Source organism: Dipteris shenzhenensis, chromosome 1 (genome assembly GCF_047967505.1).
Source record: "Dipteris shenzhenensis isolate YYH24624 ecotype China chromosome 1, Dip_SZ_1.0, whole genome shotgun sequence".
Taxonomy (NCBI): domain Eukaryota; kingdom Viridiplantae; phylum Streptophyta; class Polypodiopsida; order Gleicheniales; family Dipteridaceae; genus Dipteris; species Dipteris shenzhenensis.
The window spans coordinates 75,291,273-75,313,191 of record NC_141596.1 but is presented as its reverse complement, the minus strand read 5'-3'; the positions used below and the strand labels follow the sequence as shown (position 1 = coordinate 75,313,191).

At 41.8% G+C, this 21,919-nt stretch overlaps 1 protein-coding gene across 1 annotated transcript; it reads right to left on the bottom strand.

The window, feature by feature from the left end:
• Window positions 1-12,822: 12,822 nt before the first annotated feature.
• LOC147906383 (uncharacterized) lies at window positions 12,823-14,913 on the bottom strand. Its single transcript, XM_087392133.1, has 5 exons — window positions 14,688-14,913; window positions 14,399-14,598; window positions 13,681-14,277; window positions 13,242-13,577; window positions 12,823-13,149 (listed from the first exon to the last, which is right to left on the bottom strand). The coding sequence occupies exons 1-5, from the start codon at window positions 14,911-14,913 to the stop codon at window positions 12,823-12,825; spliced, it is 1,686 nt and encodes a 561-aa protein (XP_087248259.1).
• Window positions 14,914-21,919: the final 7,006 nt, after the last annotated feature.

Below are 21,919 nucleotides of genomic sequence, written 5' to 3'. Positions count from 1 at the left end.
ACATGTTGTCATCTTCTCGCATTGTGGTGGAGAGGGCGTTTGGTTGGCTAAAGTCAAACTGGCAGTACCTTCATAGGAAGATTTTGGCACTGAAGTCGGCACACGTGTCCAAGAACATTGTCGCTTGCTGCATCCTTCACAACATGCTCTTGGATGGCAACATTCCAGTTCAGATGGTAGTTCAGGACACTGCTCCAGCCTCGCCCATGGTGAACAGGAGATCCGACAGTATGCAGGTTGCCATTCATATGAGGGATGCATTGTCGGAGTACATGGAGTCCCTGTTTGTTTGTCCTCCATGTACTAGCATTTCATGGTTACGCCTCCTCATGGCATGGTATTGTCACACCTCATGTATTTCCATCATGGCGCATGCCTTTATTTTTGCATTTGTATTTTCCATGCTCCGGCCTACTTCATGCATTGCTTCTATGTTTGTTCTCCATACATAGTTCCTTGTGTCTTTCATGTTACAATGGTTCTACTTCGAGTTTCCTTTTGTTCAAGCGCATGCACTTTGTACATGTTGTCTCCCACGGCACAACATGGACATTGCGTTTTAGGCATTACATTTGAAACATTTCATTTTACGCATAATGTTGTGTTTCTTAGTAGGGTTATAGTTGTGTGTAAGTTGTATGCACACATTCCTTGGTGGTGTGCCATATTAGCAAATTTGGGAAAATCCATATATTCTGGGAATGAATGAATTGGGGCTTCCCACAAATTTTGGGAATTTTCATTAGTTTTGGAACTAGGATTGGGTGAATCCCATTGAAATTGGGAATTTTCATTAATTTTGGAACTAGCATTCCACATTACTTTTTATGAGCATAACAAAATGGATTTTAAATTTGCTTTATCACAAATAAATTGAAGTTTATTAATTTCAAGTTGGCTATAATCCTTGCATCATTGTGGTGTTAACAAACACCATTACAAACCAACACACAGTTTCTATTCATAAAAGTTTATGCAAAATCAAGTTTTTTAAAACCATATCTGATTGTGGTGTTAACAAACACCTTTTTAAATCAACATAAGATACTCAACATCATTTTACATTGAACATATGTTCCTTGGTAGGATGAAAGGAGAATTACACAAAGCTAGTGGTGAGCCAAGCTTTCCTTTGCCTTTGCACACACACTCATCGGTATTTTTACTTTTGTTGCTTTTTTTGGGCCCTTTGATACCCATGAAAACACAACTGAATCCACAAGCTCCCATCGAGGGGGGTCTTTCTTATTGCACCTCCAAAATTTATTCCAACAATCCGCATACACCTCTCCCATGCTCAGATTCACATTTCTACACACTGGTGCCCAATATTGTATGAAGAATTTCTTAAAGTTCTCTGATGATATGTCCATATCAATATTGGTCGGGGCTTCTCCCAACCAAGTTAGGCATTCATTTTCTGTTGGATGAACCAAAACAAAGTCTCCTTTCCTAACATCAACAATTGGTTTAAATGCATCCTTTGGCTTCCCACTTAATGGACCACAATAGTGATCATTGAATTCTTCAATGCCTTCAAATTGCTCCATTTCTCTATTAACATCCTCCTCAAAGGTATCATCTCCTCCAGCAGAAGGCCAAAAAGAATGGTACAAACCTTGAGTTTGGGAGTTTGGCTTTTGGAGTTCTAACACCATATTTCTCCAGTACTCAAGGATAGGCTGTATGTACAAACTGAACTCTGATTGAGACCCTTGAGTTGTCGACCATTTCTCCCAGTACTTGATGTAGTCTTTGATGCCCTGTACAGTTTGCATATGTTCCTTTATGTATTCAAACATTGGCAAAAGCCTAGGAACCCCACTAGGTAGCATTGGTTTGCCATCTCCATTCCTTTTCCATAGCTCAATAGCCCCTTGTCTAGGCTCCCACAGTTCAGATTTCGGGTGGATCTTATATTGCATAACTAGAATATTGTCCTTCATGTAAAACAAGAATTGCAAGGGCTTTGAATGTCCCACCGAGACATCCGAGTCTTCACATAAGTAGCCATCAATAAACCCCTTGAAGTCTGGAATTTTTGTCATTGAAAATGGTGAAGGGAAGGAACTTTGGCACTCCATGAAAGTGAACATCAAATGTGGAAATGTGAAAGTTTGGCTCAATCGCAATCTCTCTGAAAACCTGCTAAACATTGCATCAATGTCTTCATGTGTATGCTCCACCATTAGAAATCCTAGTTGAATGGTCTTAAATGCCCTCCTGGCAACCAACAAAGACAAATATGCAAATAGATATCTGTTCTTATTTTCTGATGCACAATTATCTAATTGTAGCAGTAATGTCTCTGGCAATTGTTTGAATGAAGGATGTGTGAACAAATGATTTGACTCAGAATTTGTTGACATTGTCATTGAGTCCAATAACATGCAAGGTGCTCCCTTAACATTCGATGAACGGTGATGGTGATCTAGAGCTTTTCTTGAGTTCAAAGCATTCAACAATGCATTACCTGATTTGGGCATTCCATCGTATATTAGGTCACCATACGCATGTTTATCTTATCTCTCAAGGTTTCTGAGACAAAGAGCAAGAGACCCAAAGGTAAAATTTGGATCCGAAGGCCATAAAATGATTGCAAAGTGTCCATATCATCCCTCGCCATGTCCATGTGTTATCATGCCTATCAAAGATACAAGTAACTATGCAGATTTATCAACATCCTTTGCACGAACCTTTAATCTTGGGATTGTTGTTTTCTTCTGATCCATCTTATCGTGGATAATGCATAGGTATTTACTTGGGTCCATCAAAGACTTCAAACGCCATGCATAGTACAAATTCCTACATGTGCGTTGCGGCAACATGTGAACTCTTCATCGTTGCATTATTTTCTTATGCTCCTCTTCATTTTTTGTGGCTCCTAACTGATCTTTGATTCCACTGCATGTCGTGCACTTAGAAAACTCACTTGTTTGGGTGAGGCTAACATCTCTGAACTCAATATTCTAGATCGTATTGAAGGTTGAAGTGGACATCTCCTTTTGCTTCAATTGATTCAATGTTACGTTGACTTCGCTCAAAATGTCCACTTTCTTGTACACGTCTAGTATTACCAAACGTGTTTCTCTAATTTTATCTTGAGTTGATCTACTCTCATGTGACATCGAGTCTGAGTTGTTTTCAACGAAGTCTCTCATTATTGCTCTGCCCAATTCCATATGATCCCAAGCCTTCCTCACAATGCCCTTATTCCCATGCATAGAGCGACGCACACCACTTTCAAACAAACTCTTATATCGATAATAAGAAGTTTTTGGAATCCCATGCATCTCATACCAAGATTTTGGGCATATCTCAACTCCATTGAAGGTAAACCTATATTGCCTAGTTCCCAAAGCATCTACCCAACAAGCCATTGTCATCGAATCATAGACATAATTTGTGCATGCCTCCAATCCCAGACTCCAATAGTCTTTACATAATTCAAACAACAATACACAATCAACCAATTGACAACACCTTTAATCAATGCTCGAGACCTCACATATCGCTTCCGTTGATAACTTGTTAGTTGGAGGTTGATGCACTACAACCCTTGCAATTCTATTAGTCATTGTGTACCGCCTTTTCTTGGGTTTTGTATAGCTACACTCATCATCAGGATTCTCTTCAAAAGTTTCATTTGGAAAATTACTTATTGGTACTTTATCCATGAAGGTAATTCTCTTTATAGGCCACCTAATTAAGTTTAGGCTAATCCAATGATTCTGTATTAATAGTCCCATCCTCTACTATAATTCCCAAGTCATCATCGCCCAACAGTTCAAAGCCAATGGCCTCGTATGGATATACTAACAATACCACACCTCTACCCTCTAATGTCTTGTTGTCCACTGACCATAGAAGAACCCTCTTGTGCCTCTAGCCCTCTCGAATACCATGCCCATCACTCAATGTGACTACATCTTTCTCTCCATTTATATTGTTTGAGGTCTCATTTAAGTTCTCATCTGTCGAATTCTGCTTCTGTAGAAAATCCTTTTTCCATTTTACTACACTTCCGATTAGATCCTCCAACATGTTTGATTCCATATTTGAAAATGGCAAAGGTACATTGTTGCACATGCACTTATCCACGGTTACGGAAATGTTTCCAGGTCCCAACGTAGCCATTTGACATATATCATAGGGGTCAATTGCATGAACTCTACCTTTTGCAACAACTTCACTGCCCATCATAAGATTGACACATTCATTGAGAATGAACTCCATGCGTTGCTCTGCATCACATACAATAGAAGTACCTTGAGATGTGTCTTGCAAGAATGCTCAATCAAAGTGTTTTGGATTCGGTAAAATATTTTCATTTGCAAGCATTTTGGGTTGGACAAACTTTTGGATCCAGATCCAAAAGTTATATCAAGATCCAAAAGTTGGATCCTTGATGGCCCTTGAAACAATTGAGTTTGCTAAAGTTTTGGATCCACATCCAAAAGTTGGATTCTTAATTTCCATTGAATCTTGCACACATGCTCAGATTGACGGCAAGGTTTTGGATCCACATCCAAAAGTTTGAAAACCCCTCTGATCATGCACATATTCCATGTGTGAATGCAAAACTTTTGGATGTGAATCCAAAAGATTGTCCTCCCACTAAGCGAGTGTGCAAATGCAAACATGTATAGTCTCAATTGAAAAAATTTGATTCTTAACAAGCATACATCCAAAAGTTTTCCTCATCCACATTCAAATTTTTTTTGGATGAACTAGCATTTTGGGTTGGACAAACTTTTGGATCCACATCCAAAAGTTCGATCCTTGATGGCGCTTGAAACAAAACACACATGCTCAGGCTGAAGTCAAAGTTTTGGATCCACATCCAAAAGTTTGAAAATCCCTCGGATTATGCACACATTCCATGTGTGAAGGCAGAACTTGTGGATGTGAATCCAAAAGATCTTCATCCCACTAAACAAGTGTGCAAATGCAAACATCAATTTAAAAAAAATGATTGATGGGCCATGAAACAAGTACTCATGGTCGGTGTGAGGGCAAAGTTTTGGATCCACATCCAAAAGTTTAATCTTTCATTCATTACCCTTGAATCATGCACACATTCCACGTGTGATGGCATTTTCATCCCAAAAAGAGAGCGACGTTGAACCTCTTGTCGATTTTGTTATTGTGGAACCAAAAAATTAAATGTTAATCTCAATTAAAAAAATCTTTTTAATCAATTAAGGCATTTAAAATATAAAAAAGTACACATTTAAACATCCAAGCATTTAATCAAAAACAAATTTACTAAACACAAATCCACAAAGAAACCAACACAAGATTATCGTCGAAAAATATAGTAAAGGTATATAAAACTACATCTACAAATAAATGCTAGTATATATATTATTTTAAATGTATACATTCTATATAACTATAACTAAAATTTTAAAAAACTTAAAAATAAACATAAAATATATATATTTATAAATCTACAAACTTGAAAACCTAAAAAAACATATATAAACATAATATATATATATCTTCAAATATATATTTATATATAATTATAAATATATACAAATACACACACAACTATATATATATATATAAATATATTTATGTTTTTGTCCTCAGAGCAGATTCCCATGTGAGCCACGCTCCGCTGGGAATCCCTTGGATAGCCTTAAATGAGGCTGGGATAGCCAATAGAAACAAAAGAATACAGCAGGGTTTAAAATAGATCCGCCAGGAAGTGCTAGGGAGCGGAATGCAACGAAATGCACGTTTCACTGCGCGGGGGATTCGCTCCCAACGGCCTGGCCAAGCTCGCCTCCTGTCCCTCTGCCTTCCAATTTAATAAGGCCAGCACATGCACTGCTTTTCGCGGCATGGCCGGTCGACATGCGTCCGACAGAGAACTCGTGGGTTGATCACGAGATAGACGGTGTCTTCCAGCGTACCGAAACGCATGCGTGGTGAATGTGGGTGATCAGTGATGAGTGTGTGTACTAGCTGTGGCTGGCTGGATGGGTCACTCACGGCACCGACCAAGGGAGTTGTACGCACCCAATGACAACGAAATCGTTCTGATCTTAACACACGGGTACTCATCGTCCTTATTAGGAGTTGCAAAAAGAAAGACAATGGTGTGAGAACACAGTGCGCACTGGTGTGATTGAGTGTAGTAGCCGTGGCTGGCTGGATGCGCCGAGTGCCGTTAACCTACAAAGCAGTATCGACTATCCTGCCCCTCGTCTGAGAACGCACGTAGTGCCTGGTGTTATACCCTCTCATCTGAGCACGCAGGAAGCAGCAAGTGTTAGTCGTAAGAGAGAAGAGGAGTGCTAGGGAGGTCTCGTTTGCGCGAGCAAGAGCATTAACAGAGATGGCCGAGACAGCTGACGTTATATTGGAGGAGCTAAGACTATCTGCAGTTGCCAACTTTCAAGGATACGAAACGGTGACTGATACTGGACGGAGTACCGCCGTGGGCGGGAGCGTGCAGAGGGTCGGCGGCACGCATAGTGTGAAGGTGAATGTGTGCGTGACCATCGAGGAGTTGAAGACAGCACTAGAGATAGAGCAGTCGTTAACGGCGAGTTTCTTATCGGTTGCGAGCATGGACCAGAAGCTCCAATTCATGGAGCGCCTAAGCGTCACCACCCACAGTACGTGCATTGTTGTTCATGCGAAGCAGACGGACGGCACAGAAACCATGACGGATGTGTATCTGAGGGAGGGCGTCCAGGCGCCGGCGACCCCCGAGGAGCTGCGAGATTTCTACATGGTGTATGGCGATTCCTTCATGTCTTCACGAACGACAGGCGGTGAATATTACGCTGTATACACTTACTACTCTCAAACGCGGGAGGAGCAGCGGCAGCTGACGGTGAGGATGGAGGCGGCAGGCATCTTCTCGGGGGCTAGCGTAAGCGCCTCTTTCCAGACCTCGCTCGACCGCTTCAACTCTTCAGAGAACACGCGCATATCGTTCGAGCAGAATATGTCTGGCGTATCCAACGTCGAGTTCCCGGCCGCTGACGCGATCATCGACTTCGCACTCAAGTTCTCGTCCTTGCAGCTCGATGCTCCCGTGATCATCAACTTCCACACCACTGGCTACGAGCACGTTCCAGGCAACGCTCAAACTTCACAGTATATTAAAGCACATCAACTAAAAGTATTTTCCCGTCGTCTTTCTGTTGCTGTTGGAAGGATTTTAACAATGGTTTGCACTTTGTTCCTGGCTCAGGAATCGCCAGCAGATTCAACTCCATTGGGGCCAACCGCAACCGGATTGTTGGCTTCGCAGACATGGGCCAGTTGCGAGAACTGCAGAATGACGTAAACTTCATCAGCAAGATCTACAACTTCTATGGTGGCTATAGTGGCGATACCAAACTCACGCAAGTGAAGAGTCAGGTAGACAAAGACGAGGAGGCGATCCAGGCCATGATCAGGGGCTATCAGGCCGACCCCACGCAAGTGGTGGTTCTTCCAAATTTGAGCTCGCTCACCAATGGCACCCCGTCCCTGCAGTTTGTCACCCAGGTATCACCGAGATGGGGTGGAGACGGTCAAACCCCCTTTGAAGACGTCGAAGACGTGCTAACCTACTTGGAACAAGAGACACGGATCGCTGCACTTCAAATACGCGCGGGCAGGGTGGTAAACAATCTCAAGGTGACCTACACCAATAACAACCGCTCTTGGAGGCTCGATCGCGGCACAGATGTTAATGAACCCAGCGCTGACCTTTCCCCTGAGCTTGCAGTGTTGCCAGGCCAGTTTTTGAGATCCTTCTCCGGCAATACAGGCTTGGTCCCGGACATGGCTCCCGGCGTTGTTCTCAGAAGGCTCAACATCACGCTTACTAATAATCAACAGGTTGTAGGCGGTCAAGTTGTGGGCACCTATTTCAACTGGACGGTGCCGGATGAATGGTTTGTGGTGGGCTTCAGAGGGCGTTATGGTTGGTACTTGGACCGATTGGAGGTTGTCTACGCCTCATTCCGCCCTGCTTCTTGGACAACCTAAGAATAATAGTAATCAAGCAAGCAGCACATGAATGAAGAACTCATTCCATTCCAGTTGCAGGTTGTTCTCCCAAAGCTAATAGGGTAATCGACGAGATAGCTAGCTTCTTAGCTTAATATTAAATCGCCGGCAACCAGCTAGACGTTGCAGCTATGGGTACGGGGCGAGTAGTTGCATGCCCATCGCAAGACTTTTACAAGTACAAGACGAAAATGGTAGATTATCAATCTCATACTTTTGTTTGTTCATGACAATCAACCTATTGTGATGTCAACCGTGGATCAATAATGGTAGATTATCAATCTCATAGACTTTTGTTTGTTCATGACAATCATCCTATTGTAATCGGGGTGATGTCCCCCGTGGATCTTTGGATGTACTCTTGGCTCCGGTTTCAACTAAGGAAATATATGAATCTCTTTGGGATCCAAATTGTGAGGTGTTTTACTATTGTGATGGTTTGTTTTATTCTAAAATTTCTTTTAAAAATTTAGTGCTTGAATGTAACTTCATTTCATCTAGTGAATTGAATGTCGAACAGTTAAATCTGGATTAAGTTTCAAGAGAGTTTGCAAATGTATTTCCGACTCAACTTCCACATGATATGCTAGACAAAGATAATGTCGTAAGATGTGCATACCCATGCGTGAATGAATGTCTAGAATTTCTCAAATGAATTTATCCAAGGGTATTCAAAGAAAATACTCATACAGACATACCCCTCAGCAAAATGGGATTGTAGAAAGGAAAAATGGATCTATTGCAAAAATAGCACGCAGAATGCTAAATGTACTTCTGTTTCAAACTCATCTTCAATTATTTTGAAGCTCAAGCTATCCAACTTGAATGGCATTCCAGTGACTTATGATGCCTAGTTGTGTTGCTGCAACATCAAGACATCAATAGTGCTACCCACCAAGGCTTTCTGCAATTCCCACCGAAGCATGAGACATCTAGGCTACCCTAGAGCTCTCTCATGAAAAGAATTGATGTGCCAAGTTACAAAAGTATAGCTCATTGTACGGGTTAGGGAGAGAGGATTCCATGAGTAGATCCTTGTGGTAAAGAATCAATCTTAAAAAATTTAGGGGGTGAGTGATCCTACTCCACGCCCCTATGAACCAGTGGTCCAACCCCCGTGGGCATGGGGCGAGTAGTTGCATGCCCATAGCAAGACTTTTACAAGTACAAGATGATAATGGTTTATTATCAATCTCTCACTTTTGTTTGTTCATGACAATCATCCTATTGTAATCGCAGTGATGTCCCGTGTGGATCTATGGATGTACTCTTGGCTCAGGTTTCAATAAGGAAATAAATGAATCTCTTTGGGATCCAAATTGTGACACCACGGGCTCACTTTAGATCATGGAGAATGATACAGCCACAAGGCCATATCCTCATAATGCAATGGCTTCTAGGGACGATATTGCCACATGGCCATAGGGTCATGGCAATATTACTAGATGTTATGTTCTTAGGGCTATATATGTCTAAGACCGTGGGATATAGGAAAGTTATCATCCACAACACCATGGGATCCCTACATTTTCATGGAAATATCTATGGCCACAAGGCCATAACTAGTTCATGAAGAAATGATTTACGAAAGTGATGTCCACAAATCCATAGATTTCCTACAATTCATGGCAGTCATCAAAAGATGTTGTCAATGTGCCTACAGGGAGCCTAATGCCATGTGGCCATAACTTTCCCATATTCCATTTCCTTAGCTTATGGCCTTGTGGCCATAACATCATTACCAAAAGCCATGACAAGTTTGAAGCCTATGGTCTTTTGACCGAATACAAATCATTGAATTATCACAACACATGTCATTGTAGCATATTGAATGACATGCTATCATACACAATGCCATGGGCTCTCTAGATGTCATGGCAGTATCGACAAATGTTATGCACACAATGCCCTAGGAAATGGTCTATGAAAGTGATGTTTGCAAGGCCACAAACTCCCATCAAGGCATGGTAGTTTTCAAAAGATGCCATGGCCACAAGGCCACAGGTTCCTAATGCTATTGTATAAGGCTAGAGGACATAGGCTATAGAAGTTATGGCCACATGGCCATAGGCTCCCTATAGTCCCATTCGAAAAATTGTAATGGATGTCACTGTAGTATATGAGGATGTCATTCTAATTAGTCATGACAAACATCTACCACTACAAGAGAAAGGCGTCACAGGCGCGCTGATAGACGCGGCATGTGCACTGTGCACGAACAGTGTCGGGCGCGTCTGTAGGCGCGTTTGTGCACGCGTCTACAGACGTGCTGATATAGGCGCGTCTATATGCGCGTCTATAGGCGCGTCTATATGAGCGTCTATAGGCGCGTCTATACACCCGGTTATTTGTTAAAAAAACCAGACAGACGCGCGTATAGCCGCGCCTATAGACGCTGTCTGTGTAAAAACAAAAAAAGGCAGAGAGCTGCAGGTTGTGAATTGCAGCTCCCATTTTGAAGCTGCAATTTCAAAACCTGCAGCTCCCTGCTTTTTTTGCCCATGCCCAATTGCATGGAGCATGCACTCAAACGTTAATAAAGGTGTATACATTAACTTGAAACTTAAAAAACTTGACAAACAAAACATCTCATGAAACTATATATGGTACGTCCAATGCAATAGAGTACGATGCCATACATACAAATCATTCGTTTAAGTTGACATCTCATTCACATCGGTGATAACTTTGTGCAAGTATGTTTGGATGCTATGGCGCAAGCAATCCAAACATGTTTGCACAAAGATAGTTCACAAAATAGAGAGCATTTTGCCCATGCCCGGTTGCATGGAGCATGCACTCAAACGTTTAAAGTCATGTATACAACTTGAAACTTAAAAAACTTGACAAACAAAACACCTCATGAAACTATATATGGTGTCAATGCAATAGAGTACAATTCAAACATGCTTGCACAAAGATAGTTCACAAAATAGAGAGCATTTACACTTGTAATTAAAAGTATACAAAAATTGACTTAGAAAGTTCTTATATAACGTTCTTGTTAATATGTACAAAAAAAAGTGACTAACACTAGCTAGTCCGACTCTGATGAAACATGCTCGTCGTCATCGCCGTCGTCGTCGTCGTCGTCGTCGTCGTGACCTGCCGCCTACACAAAATCACACATAACCACATGCATGTATTAGAACACAATACTAATTATCATTTAAATAAAACTTGCTTACACCAAAATAAACTTTTTACTTACCTGCGCATCACCGAACCTCGTGGTGCGACGATACTGTTCCTCCGTGATGAGGCCCTCATCGTAGAAGTGCTCCCATGTATCATGTCTATTGTGACTACGATGATATCCTGTCTCCGCAGCCGTGGGAGTACGACCGACGATATCAGACTGCAAAATGAAGAAGTGTCATGCATTGCACAAATTATGGTTATTCAACATGCATTTATCAAATTGCTTTAACAAATATGGTTTAGGATACTCACAAAGTGAGCCTCCCAAGATGAAACGCCTCCCGAGCCAAAGTGGGAGGATCCATATCTCTGCTGCTGGGTCCGCCGCGCCTCGACGTGCTGACGGCTTGGCTCACCTTCTGCCGCCCTCCTCTTTGCATGCCTCCACTCGCGACCGTGTGCTATGGCCGGCTGCGGATCTTCCCCGAGAGACTCACCTGCATCAATTTTTTTTTGTCTTGCTCTGGCCTGCCTCATAAGGAGAGATCTCTTATTGGAGAGAATTGTCACTACTTTTTTCCTCCCCCATGTATCTGTAAAGCGGCGATCACGAGGATTGGGATACCTCTGGTGCACCGCCTCTATACTTTCTCGCAGATGGCGTGGATTTTGATTTGCAAAACTCTTAAAACAATCTTTATAGTGGGCGCCCACTGTGGTCCTGAGGTACTTAATGACCTCGCGTCCCCTATCATCATTTACGATGCCACCTACGCTATTGACATCGTAATATATCGGGCCGCCCTCTTGTATGCCCCCCTCCTCGCCAGAACTATCATTCCCACCCCCACCCCCACCCCCACCCCCGAAGCAACCACATGATGCCCCTCCACCCCCTGAACTCCTACTGCTACGTCTACCGCTCTCCCTACTGCCACGGTGTGAACTCGGCTGATCACCGCCTCCACGACTCCCACTGTGCGTGGGAGTCCTAGATGGCGTGGCCTGTGAAGAGGGACCCGCCGAGGCAAATGTCCAAGGCGGGGGGGAGACTGGTCTAGATACCCCCGGAGTGAAGGTGAAGGGGCTGCCAGGCATAGAGGGAAGGGGAGTGGGAACAGCTGTGGGCGGCTGAGATGGCAAGGGAGTGCCTGATCGAGAAGGAATGGGCGTGCCTGACCGAGATGGACCGGGCGTGCCAGTCGTGAAAGCTGTCCACTCCTCCCGTGTGGGGTAGCGACCACCAAAGAAAGCCTGTGTCGCGGCCCAATGCTGTCGTCGGACCTCTTCTCGGGCTGCCTCCTCTCTCTCGCCCGCAGGGTCCAAACTATCCCAAGGCCACATCCTGTAATAAGAACGAAAAAATACACAACAAAATGCATAAACGGGAGAGGTTAGGAGAAAAGAGAGGGGAGAACATGTGGAAGCGAGAAGGGAGAAGTATCCAATAAAAATAATTTTATAACGAGAGGGCGATGTATTTGGATTCAAAACACAAGATTCCATTAAGCATGTGACATAACACAAGATTTCAATAAGCATGTGACATAACAAATATTGAGTACATGACAATTTCATTCATGGGGGAAGGGAGAAGGAAAAAAGAACACAAGATTTCAATAAGCATGTGACATAACAAATATTGAGTACATGACAATTTCATTCAACCTCATCTTCAATGAGGTCAACCCTAGCCAAACTATCTATTTCTATGTCAGTGTCAATGTTTAAGCCTATAAATACATCGACCCCACTACTCGATGAGCTACTATCATCAGCATGTTCATCGCCAATGATGGGCGCAATGGATTGATCATCCTCTACTCCCCTATCATTCTCACCGCCTGCAGCATCATCTATTCTCAAGCCGTCCTCGTCTTCGATTGGGGGAACATCAGTGAAAGAGTGATAGATTGCGTTGGACTGTGGCGAGATAGGTATGACATGCCACCATTTGACATCATCCACGGTGGGTTGATAGACGGCCTGAAAAGACATGAATGGATTATAACATGCTAGAATCTATGGTGATTTAGAATGTACGCTACTATAGCTTAAGTGATTCAAAATATACATACCTGATCACATTGTTGCGGCATTACTAGTGTTCCTTCATTGCCTTGACAAATCTTGGTGGAGTCTATGGTTATAAAGCCACTTGCGTGGCGTTTGATTGTCGCCATAGGACCTCTCTCCACCACGTCTCTAAACCAACGCACATCCAGTACATACACAAAGAATCGTCGATAGTCTAGCTTTATGATGTCTTGAATTACCCCACAGTAATCATCCATGACTCCACTGGCCACTTCAAAGCTAGCAATGACACCACAATCTTGTGTGTTTCTCTTATCGTCGATCCTTTGAGTCCGAAAATGCTTACCCTCACACCATATGGCATTAAACATCGTTGCCTGCGTAAAGATAGAGGCTGTTAATAAAGATAGTTGCCTGCGTAAAGATAGAGGCTGTTAAGATAGATACATGGTTGCCACACATGCATTACAATGCTCTTACCTTTGGCATGCATCCGCGAGCATACTCCCATTCTTCCCCACTGATGCGCATCCCTTCTTCTCGTTCCAACCTCTCCATCTCATCGTACAACCAATCTGTATGAAGCTCCTTTGGAAGGGATTGTAGATGTCGAGGGTATGGCACAGCCCGTGCATGGCGTGATCGGAAGTCTTTCCTTTCACTCTTTCTCCTTGCCTTTGCGTCCTCATACATGCCCACCCATTTCCTCATGACGTCACTATTTAGAATACAAAATGTATTCAGCTTGCGTTGTCTATCTCGATCCATTACTTTGGCGCGTCCTTTTCCTTGGGGCACAATGGATGTTATTCTCGAGTGCTCGTCATCATTGCATAGTCGTGGGAGAGAGGGATCTACATGGGCGAGAGATTCAGAGATGTACACAAGAGACTCCTGTACTAGCCAGCCCTCGGCCATGCTTCCCTCCGGCTTCGCATTTTGCCTCACAAAATCTTTCAACGTCTTCATGAAGCGCTCGAGGAAGAACATCCACCGTGCATTCACAGTGCCGCATATTGCAATCTCGTCGACCAAATGCACCATGAGATGCACTTGGCTTGTGAGAATATTGAGTACCTAAGGATCAAAGATGGAGTACATAAGTGTTCGATAACATATTCGGCTCTACACTTGTCAATACGCGAGGTTAAGCTAGTTTGCAATCTCACCGATTCATGCCGGGTATTGGTCCCCCTGCAGAATCCCACACCTCTTTCCAATCTCGCATTGTCATCATCTTTGGGGAAACTCCATTCCAAGACTCAACATGTTTTGGATGGTGAGGAGGAAGGAATCGATGGTGATTCTCGTAGATAACCTTCCTCAAGCTCTCCGGCCTAGATGCAACGAGCGAGGGACCACAAATAGGGCACGCGTGGTAACCCGACGTAGCGAGACCTGTTTATCATGGGTTACCATGTTAGCGCGCAAGGTTTAGATAAAAATCAATCACTTAGAAACAAAATTCTGCTTTAAAAATAACTTACCTGAACATTCGCCATACCCAGGAAAGTCATGCATTGTCCACATCAAGATGGCCTTCAGTGTAAAGTCACGCGATGATGGGGGCCTGCATATGTCGTGCACCTCTATACCGCTCCAAAGCATCTCCAACTCCTCAATCAGGGGCTCGAGATAAACATCCATGTTCTTGACTTTATGTTTTCCGGGAATCAAGAGCGACAACATGACATGTCCCTTTTTTATTGCCATGGACGGTGGGAGATTATAGTTCACTAGTACCACCGGCCATATACTGTATGAGGTGCTCTTGATTCCGAATGGATTCACACCGTCCATGCCCAATCCAAGCCTAAGGTTTCACCCCATCTCCACTTTTTATAGCACCAACATACTGAGGAAGTTATTGCAATTCAATCAATCCCTGACCATAATGTAGCTTTTGAAGGAAAAGTAGAGTGCTTTCATGTGGTCATTGGTAATGCCTTCAATGAATGATAATGGGAAGCCTTGAATTAATGTTGACTCATAATCTAAAAGTTTTTCTTTTGTATACCATATTAGGCCGATTGTTGGGCTCATTGTCAAATCGATTGGTAAAGGCAGCTCCCTTTAGACCACATGCAATCTATCTTTTTTCGAAGCCATTTTTCTCTGATATGAACTTCTGCGAGCACTTATTAAATGTCCACATGATTGATTGACATTTACAACTACATTCATGTTACATTGTTTATAAACACAAGGTTTCTTGCAAACAAGGTTCTCAAGTGACAAGTTGGAAGCACTTGCATGTAGACCATCATGTCCATTTATCTCCTCCACTTCAAGTCCACCTATTTCAAGCTTCTCTTGACCTGTGAATGAGCTTCCATATGCAACCTATTGGGACTCATATCCACATGTCTCTCCATCTTGTTTTCATCTTGTACCAATTGACTAGCCAGCTTAAGTAGAAGGAGGGAAGGAACAGCGACGAATAGCAGCAAGGATAACAAAAGGTGCATATCAAGATACAACGATGAGGAGTTCTAAATTAGAGAAATAGTTTCAAAAATTTTGTTTCAAACTAGTTTGTTAAGGATTTTAAGGTTCAAATGAGGGCATCATCCTTTCAAGAGAAAATGAGATCATCTTAAAAACTTCAAAGAATGCATGAGAAGGAAATGTTATGAGACCTCATCGGAGAAGTTAATCGATAAATACTTTTGCATCAAAATATGAGGCTTTAACTTTCGAGGCATGTGCTTTATTATGCATATACCGTACTTCTCTATAACACAAGGGAGAAAAGACCTACATGTGTCAACAATGTTGGACTATCGACATGGATGATGTAGTTGACCTCTTGCAGAGAATGATTCAAGAACACATTGCATTTAATCCAAACAAATGGCATGATACCTGAGAGTTGGGAGTGAAAGCATAGAGCTAAATGTAAGACCTAGACTAGCAATGCTTGGAGCAAGAGCTAGGAGTTGGAGAGCAGGAGAAGTGTAGGAGCTGGAGCTAGAAGATGGAGAACTGCAACAAGCAGGAGAAGTGTCGGAGCTAGAGCTGGGAGATGGAGAGCTGCAAGAAGCAAGAGAAGTGGAAAAGCTTATTGTTGTGCTTTGTAACCCTTAAATCCATTGCAATGATCTAAATGAGCATAATCATAGACAATATCACCTCCTAACAAGGGAATAAGCCAAAGTTTAATTTCTCATTGCATCCAAGTATAACAATATCTAAGTTTCAATTGCAACAAATGATATGCAAGTTACTACCTAACTATTCAAGAAATATTTTTTCCAAATGTTAGTCAACTAGGGCAAATGCTCTCGCATACTACTCTCACATACAATGAACTCAAATGTAATGCAAAAGCTACCCAATAGTGACGACAAAAATGTCCTCAACTAAAGGCATTAACACTTGACTAAAGCCCCAGGGCACTCAACTTTAAGAATTGCTCCTATCACCTAATTCAAGGCCCTATATTTAGATCCCCAAGTCATACAATGGGCATAAACCACTACAAATAAATGCGCACAAAGTTACTGTCAATGGGGATAAGCATGGGCAATATCATTTCCTAACAAGGGCATAAAACATTACAAAATCAATGCATACAATGCTACTCTAGATGAGCATGAGCAAGGGCATAAACCAATACAAAATTAATGCATACAATGCTACTCTGGGTGAGCATGAGCAAAGGTCCAAGTATCAATTACAACCAACTATCTACAACTTACTGCCTAACTATTCAAGCGCCTATATGCTTTGCAAAGATCAGAACCAATGCTCTTGCATACAATTCTCTCAAATGTTGTCTCAAATGTAATGTAGACACGGCCCAATTGTGACAACAAAAATGTCCTCAAGTAAAGGGATCAAAGCTTGACTAAAGCTACAAGGTGGTCAACTTTAAGAAGTTCTCCTATCGCTTGCATTAAAGACCCTATATTTAGAACCCCTTCATAAATTATAGGGCCCCCTAATGTACAAGTAGAAACAACTGAGATGATATGTCACAGGGCATTAAATGGCATTTAAGTAGAGTGTGCTAGCAAAAAATAATTATACAACTTCTGAGAACGAAGAGGTATTAATAAAAGGTCAAGGCCTTCTAGAGTGACACATCGAAGCATCCAGACAATAGCAACGGCATACCTATCTGTACGCTACATAATTAGTTGGTTGTATATTAAATTAAGACGGAATATCCACACCAATTTAACTTAATATCCACTAACCATCTTCCTTTATTGTATTTAATTATCACTTCCATACAACCAAATAAGTTGAAATAGCACAGCAATATTAACACAACATCCCTACTTTTATAGAACTTTCTGGTAGAAGGGTTGTAGCATCTATACCCCTTTGATTCTATGGCATAACCCAAAAACACACATTTTACTGCTTTGAGAGAGAGAGAGAGAGAGAGAGAGAGAGAGAGAGAGAGAGAGTACTGCTAAAAGTGATATATTCTTATTCATCAAGAGGAGCTACATTTATAGCCTCATGGGCTTAGATCCATGACCACCATAGTTGTATTGTGAGAGAGTGTATTGCTAAAAGCAATCTATTCTTATTCATCAAGAGGAGCAACATTTATAACCTCATGGTCTTAGATCCATGACCATCATAGGTGATGTCATTTGCTAGAATCTACCCCCTTGATTTCCTCAATCTAACTCCTACATTCTCTCCATCACACCAACCTAAAGACACCTAACTCAATCACACAAATTAGACACACCTCCAACCCATGACTCATGCCATGACCTCAGTATTTGTTCACTCACATCTCTCAAACCACTCTTCATGCACCAAGTCACCATGGGGCACACATCCCATGTGACCAAGCTCACCTTCCCAACACCCTCCCTTAAGTGACAAGGAATAGGACTATGACTATTGTAGCTTACTCTATGCCTATAACTCTCACATGTCTCTCCCTTAATGGTGAACTCTCTTCACCTAGCATGATGGACTCTCTCCATCCCTCATCAACCATGTGTCCCTCTGAGACACATCCCCCATCAAATCCTTTGATTACATATCATTTTATGCATCTTGCATGGGCAAAACACCCACATCCCTACATGTCCTTTTATGCATCTCATAGGGGCAGAGCACCCCACAACCATACCACTGTCCTTTTATGCATCTTGCATGGGAAGAACAGCCCACAAGATCAAAACAAACTATCATCCTATGGAGAGTCATCCTCCACCATCCAATCATCATAAAAAAAAAGGTCAAGTTAGGACTTACAATTAAAAAAATCAACTAACACACAATCATCAACACCATTGAAACTTTGTCCCTATGAGTGCTTGTATAGCCCCAAGTGATAAAGTGCACAATTACATTCAAGGCATGTAGGACAAGTACATTGATAAAAATTTTATGAACATGTAATTTTGTATTGTCCTCAAGTGGTGTGGTGGCTAAGCCTTTTGGATTAGGAGGCTAGAGATCTTGGATTCAACCCTTGGTAAAGAGAAAAACACAAACCGTTAACAAAAAAAACACAAGATAGAAACCGGGCTTAGAATCCACTCAACATATATATATTTTATTTTCTTCACCTTAATGCCACATGTATAGATGCTGCCCTTACCACATATCAAGCTCATGTCAAGATCTGGTACAATATTCTTCATTGAGTAAAAATTTTCTTCATAGCGCTTTGCTTAGAGCTATGCCAAACTGTACATCTCTTGAATCAAACATTTGTTGGAGAATGGAAAATTATATGTAGTCTATCTTCTTACCAAGAACAAGTTGAAACTAACCATTGAGATATGCATACTAGCTTGTGTAGAATGATTGGTCTAAACATGTGCTCATAGGGCTAAATTGCGTCGATAGTTTGTCCTCCCTACTCTAAGAATTATTTTTAAGTTGTCTATCACATCAGAGTGCTCATCCTAAAGCTCATGAGGCTCTTGCACAACCACAACTCAAATGAAGAAGGCAATATAGAAGTACGATGGCTACAGATTATGAATTGGGATGGATAACAACAATTGCAAATAATTAAGACTATTCATGATTGTGTCACATCAAAAGAAGGACGTGGCACGGATATAGCATAGGGAAAGTGTGCATGCAAAAAATGGGTGTGGGACAACTTTGAAGCATCAAGTGGATACATGAAGATATATGAAATACCTTCATTGGCTGAGTTTCATAGGCTAAGAAGGAAGCAACACTGGCTGAGAGAACTCACATCTGCAGAAAGAGAGAGTAAAGCTTTGGATTCAACATGTAAAAATTTGAAAGTGTGGCATCATTTGGTGGTGTCTTCTTTTGGATGTAGATAGCAAAGTGAACATGGCAATCAAAATGAAATATGTTGTAGCAATAGGAGGTGATCAAATTCTGAATCCATAAGAACTCCTTGATGGAGGCAAGCACAACTCTCTTAGAGGTTTCACACAAGGTGATGATCTGTAACTCTTCAAATATCTTTGATAATGGCGATAAACAACAACTTGATTGTCACAATGAGCTCATTTGGTGAGGAGGTGAAGAGGGCAGCAAAGATAGTTGAAGATTTAGATGTGAGAAATTCTATTACAAGTCCAATTGTAGAGGAGCAATCATAGGAAGTTCATGGATCCAAAAAGTCCTCTAATTGTGGATCTGTGTTAGTCCACTATGAAGCGGATCATATATAAGGAATTATTGACATGTCATCACATTGTCCTAGGAACCATGTAGCTAGGGTTTGTAGAACACTTAGACATAGAGTGTTCATATCTTCTTTATGTATGTGGTGTTTGTAAGAAAGAAGGATAACACACTTCAACCTCCACCTCTTGTGTCTTGTTTCTTTGGTATGTGAAGAAGAAAGCTACACTTGAGATTCCCTCTATCTCTCTCATTCTTTTCATGGTATCATAGCTCCAAGTGTGCACGAGGAGCATCGCATTGGAGAGAGTATTATGCTCAACCATTAAGCAGCATTTGGAGCACATGCTCGACCAGTGAGTAGGTTTTTTGGGTCGTACAACTTCAAGGCCATTTTTAAGGGTCTTCCACTCATAATTTGGGATCAGGGTGTAGAGCCGCTCGTGAGCTTCATTTTGAGCTATAGTGCACTGCGATTGGAGGTACATAGCAAAAGTTACACCCATTTTACTGCTGGGGAGTTTTCTGGCATCATTAAGTTTTTCACAGGTTTTTGAGTACTCTATTCTTGCAGCGACAGAGTTGTTTTTTGTAGGCACTAAGAAAAGTGTAGAGGTTGTGCAAAGTGTAGACCAATATTTTGGTTGCCTATTTATGCAAAATGTCACTTGAAGTGACTGTTTGATTGCTTTTGGGTCATTATTACTGTTGCAATGATAGTGTTTTTGCATGTGTGAGGCAGATTTCAGAATTTGCAAAAAGTGTGTAGATTGTTGTGTGCAAACTAGTTGCAGAGTAAGATGGCGGATAGTGGCCTTGCTCAACTTGTCAGTGAAAAGCTAGACAAGAATAAATTCCAAGTGTGGAAGTTTAGAATGACAAACTTCCTTATGGGGAAGGGCTATTGGGACCTCACCACAGGTGAAGAGAGGAAGCATGCGCTTCTTGAAAATGCCACTACTGTAAAATTGCATGCATATAAGACATGGTCCAAAAGAGCCATAAATATGATACACTAGCTATCTATTAGTGTCTTAGATTCAATGATTGTGCATATACAAGATGCAATCAGGCCAAAGGAGTCTTGGAATACACTTGTGAAAGTGTACAACACGAAGACACAAGCGTGGAAGTTTAGAATGACATACTTCCTTATGGGGAAGGGCTATTGGGACTTCATCACAGGTGAAGAGAGGGAGCATGCGCCTCTTGAAAATGCCACTACTGTAAAATTGCATGCATATAAGACATGGTCCAAAAGAGCCATAAATATGATACACTAGCTATCTGTTAGTGTCTTAGATTCAATGATTGTGCATATACAAGATGCAATTAGGCCAAAGGAGTCTTGGAATACACTTGTGAAAGTGTACAACACAAACACACAAGCTCAAAAGATGCAGCTAAAGCAAGAGTTACATAATGTGCAGAGAGACAAGCTGAGTATAAATGATTACTCTATGAAGGTGAAGAAGCTTGCAGATGCCCTTGGTTCTATTGGAGTACCTATTAAGATGAAGACCTTGTATCAGTGACCTTGAATGGTCTTGGCAAGAAATACAACCAATTTTGGACATCTATTGGAGTTCGAGAGACATTTCTTGACTTTCAAGAATTGATTTCTCTTTTCATAAGTGAGGAAGCAAGAACAAAGGGTAATTCACCTTCATCTAGAAGCTCACATGAGCAAGTCCTCTATGCAGATTCAGGTAGAGGCAGAGGTAGATCCTCATTAAGAGGATGAGGTGGTGGCATATATGGCAATTGCAGTCATCAACAACAACATGTAGAAAATCAGGCTCATGGAGGTGGAAAAGGCCTCTCTAGAGGCAAGGGAGGTCAAAGAGGCCGTGGTGGTAGTTGAAAAGAAGCCAACAAGCAGATAACAACCTTTTCTACTACTATTGTGGGAAACTAGGCCATATTGCAAAGAACTGCTTTAAAAATCAGAATGACATAAAAAGTGGAAAAATGCAGCAAGGCAACTATGCACCCTCCAGTGGGCAGGATGATGACAGAAGTGAGTATTTGTTTGTGATGCAAAAAATGAAACAAATTGCAAATATGTTTGGTATGATGACTCAGGTGCCTCTAACCATGCAAATTGGGATCATCACTCAAGTTA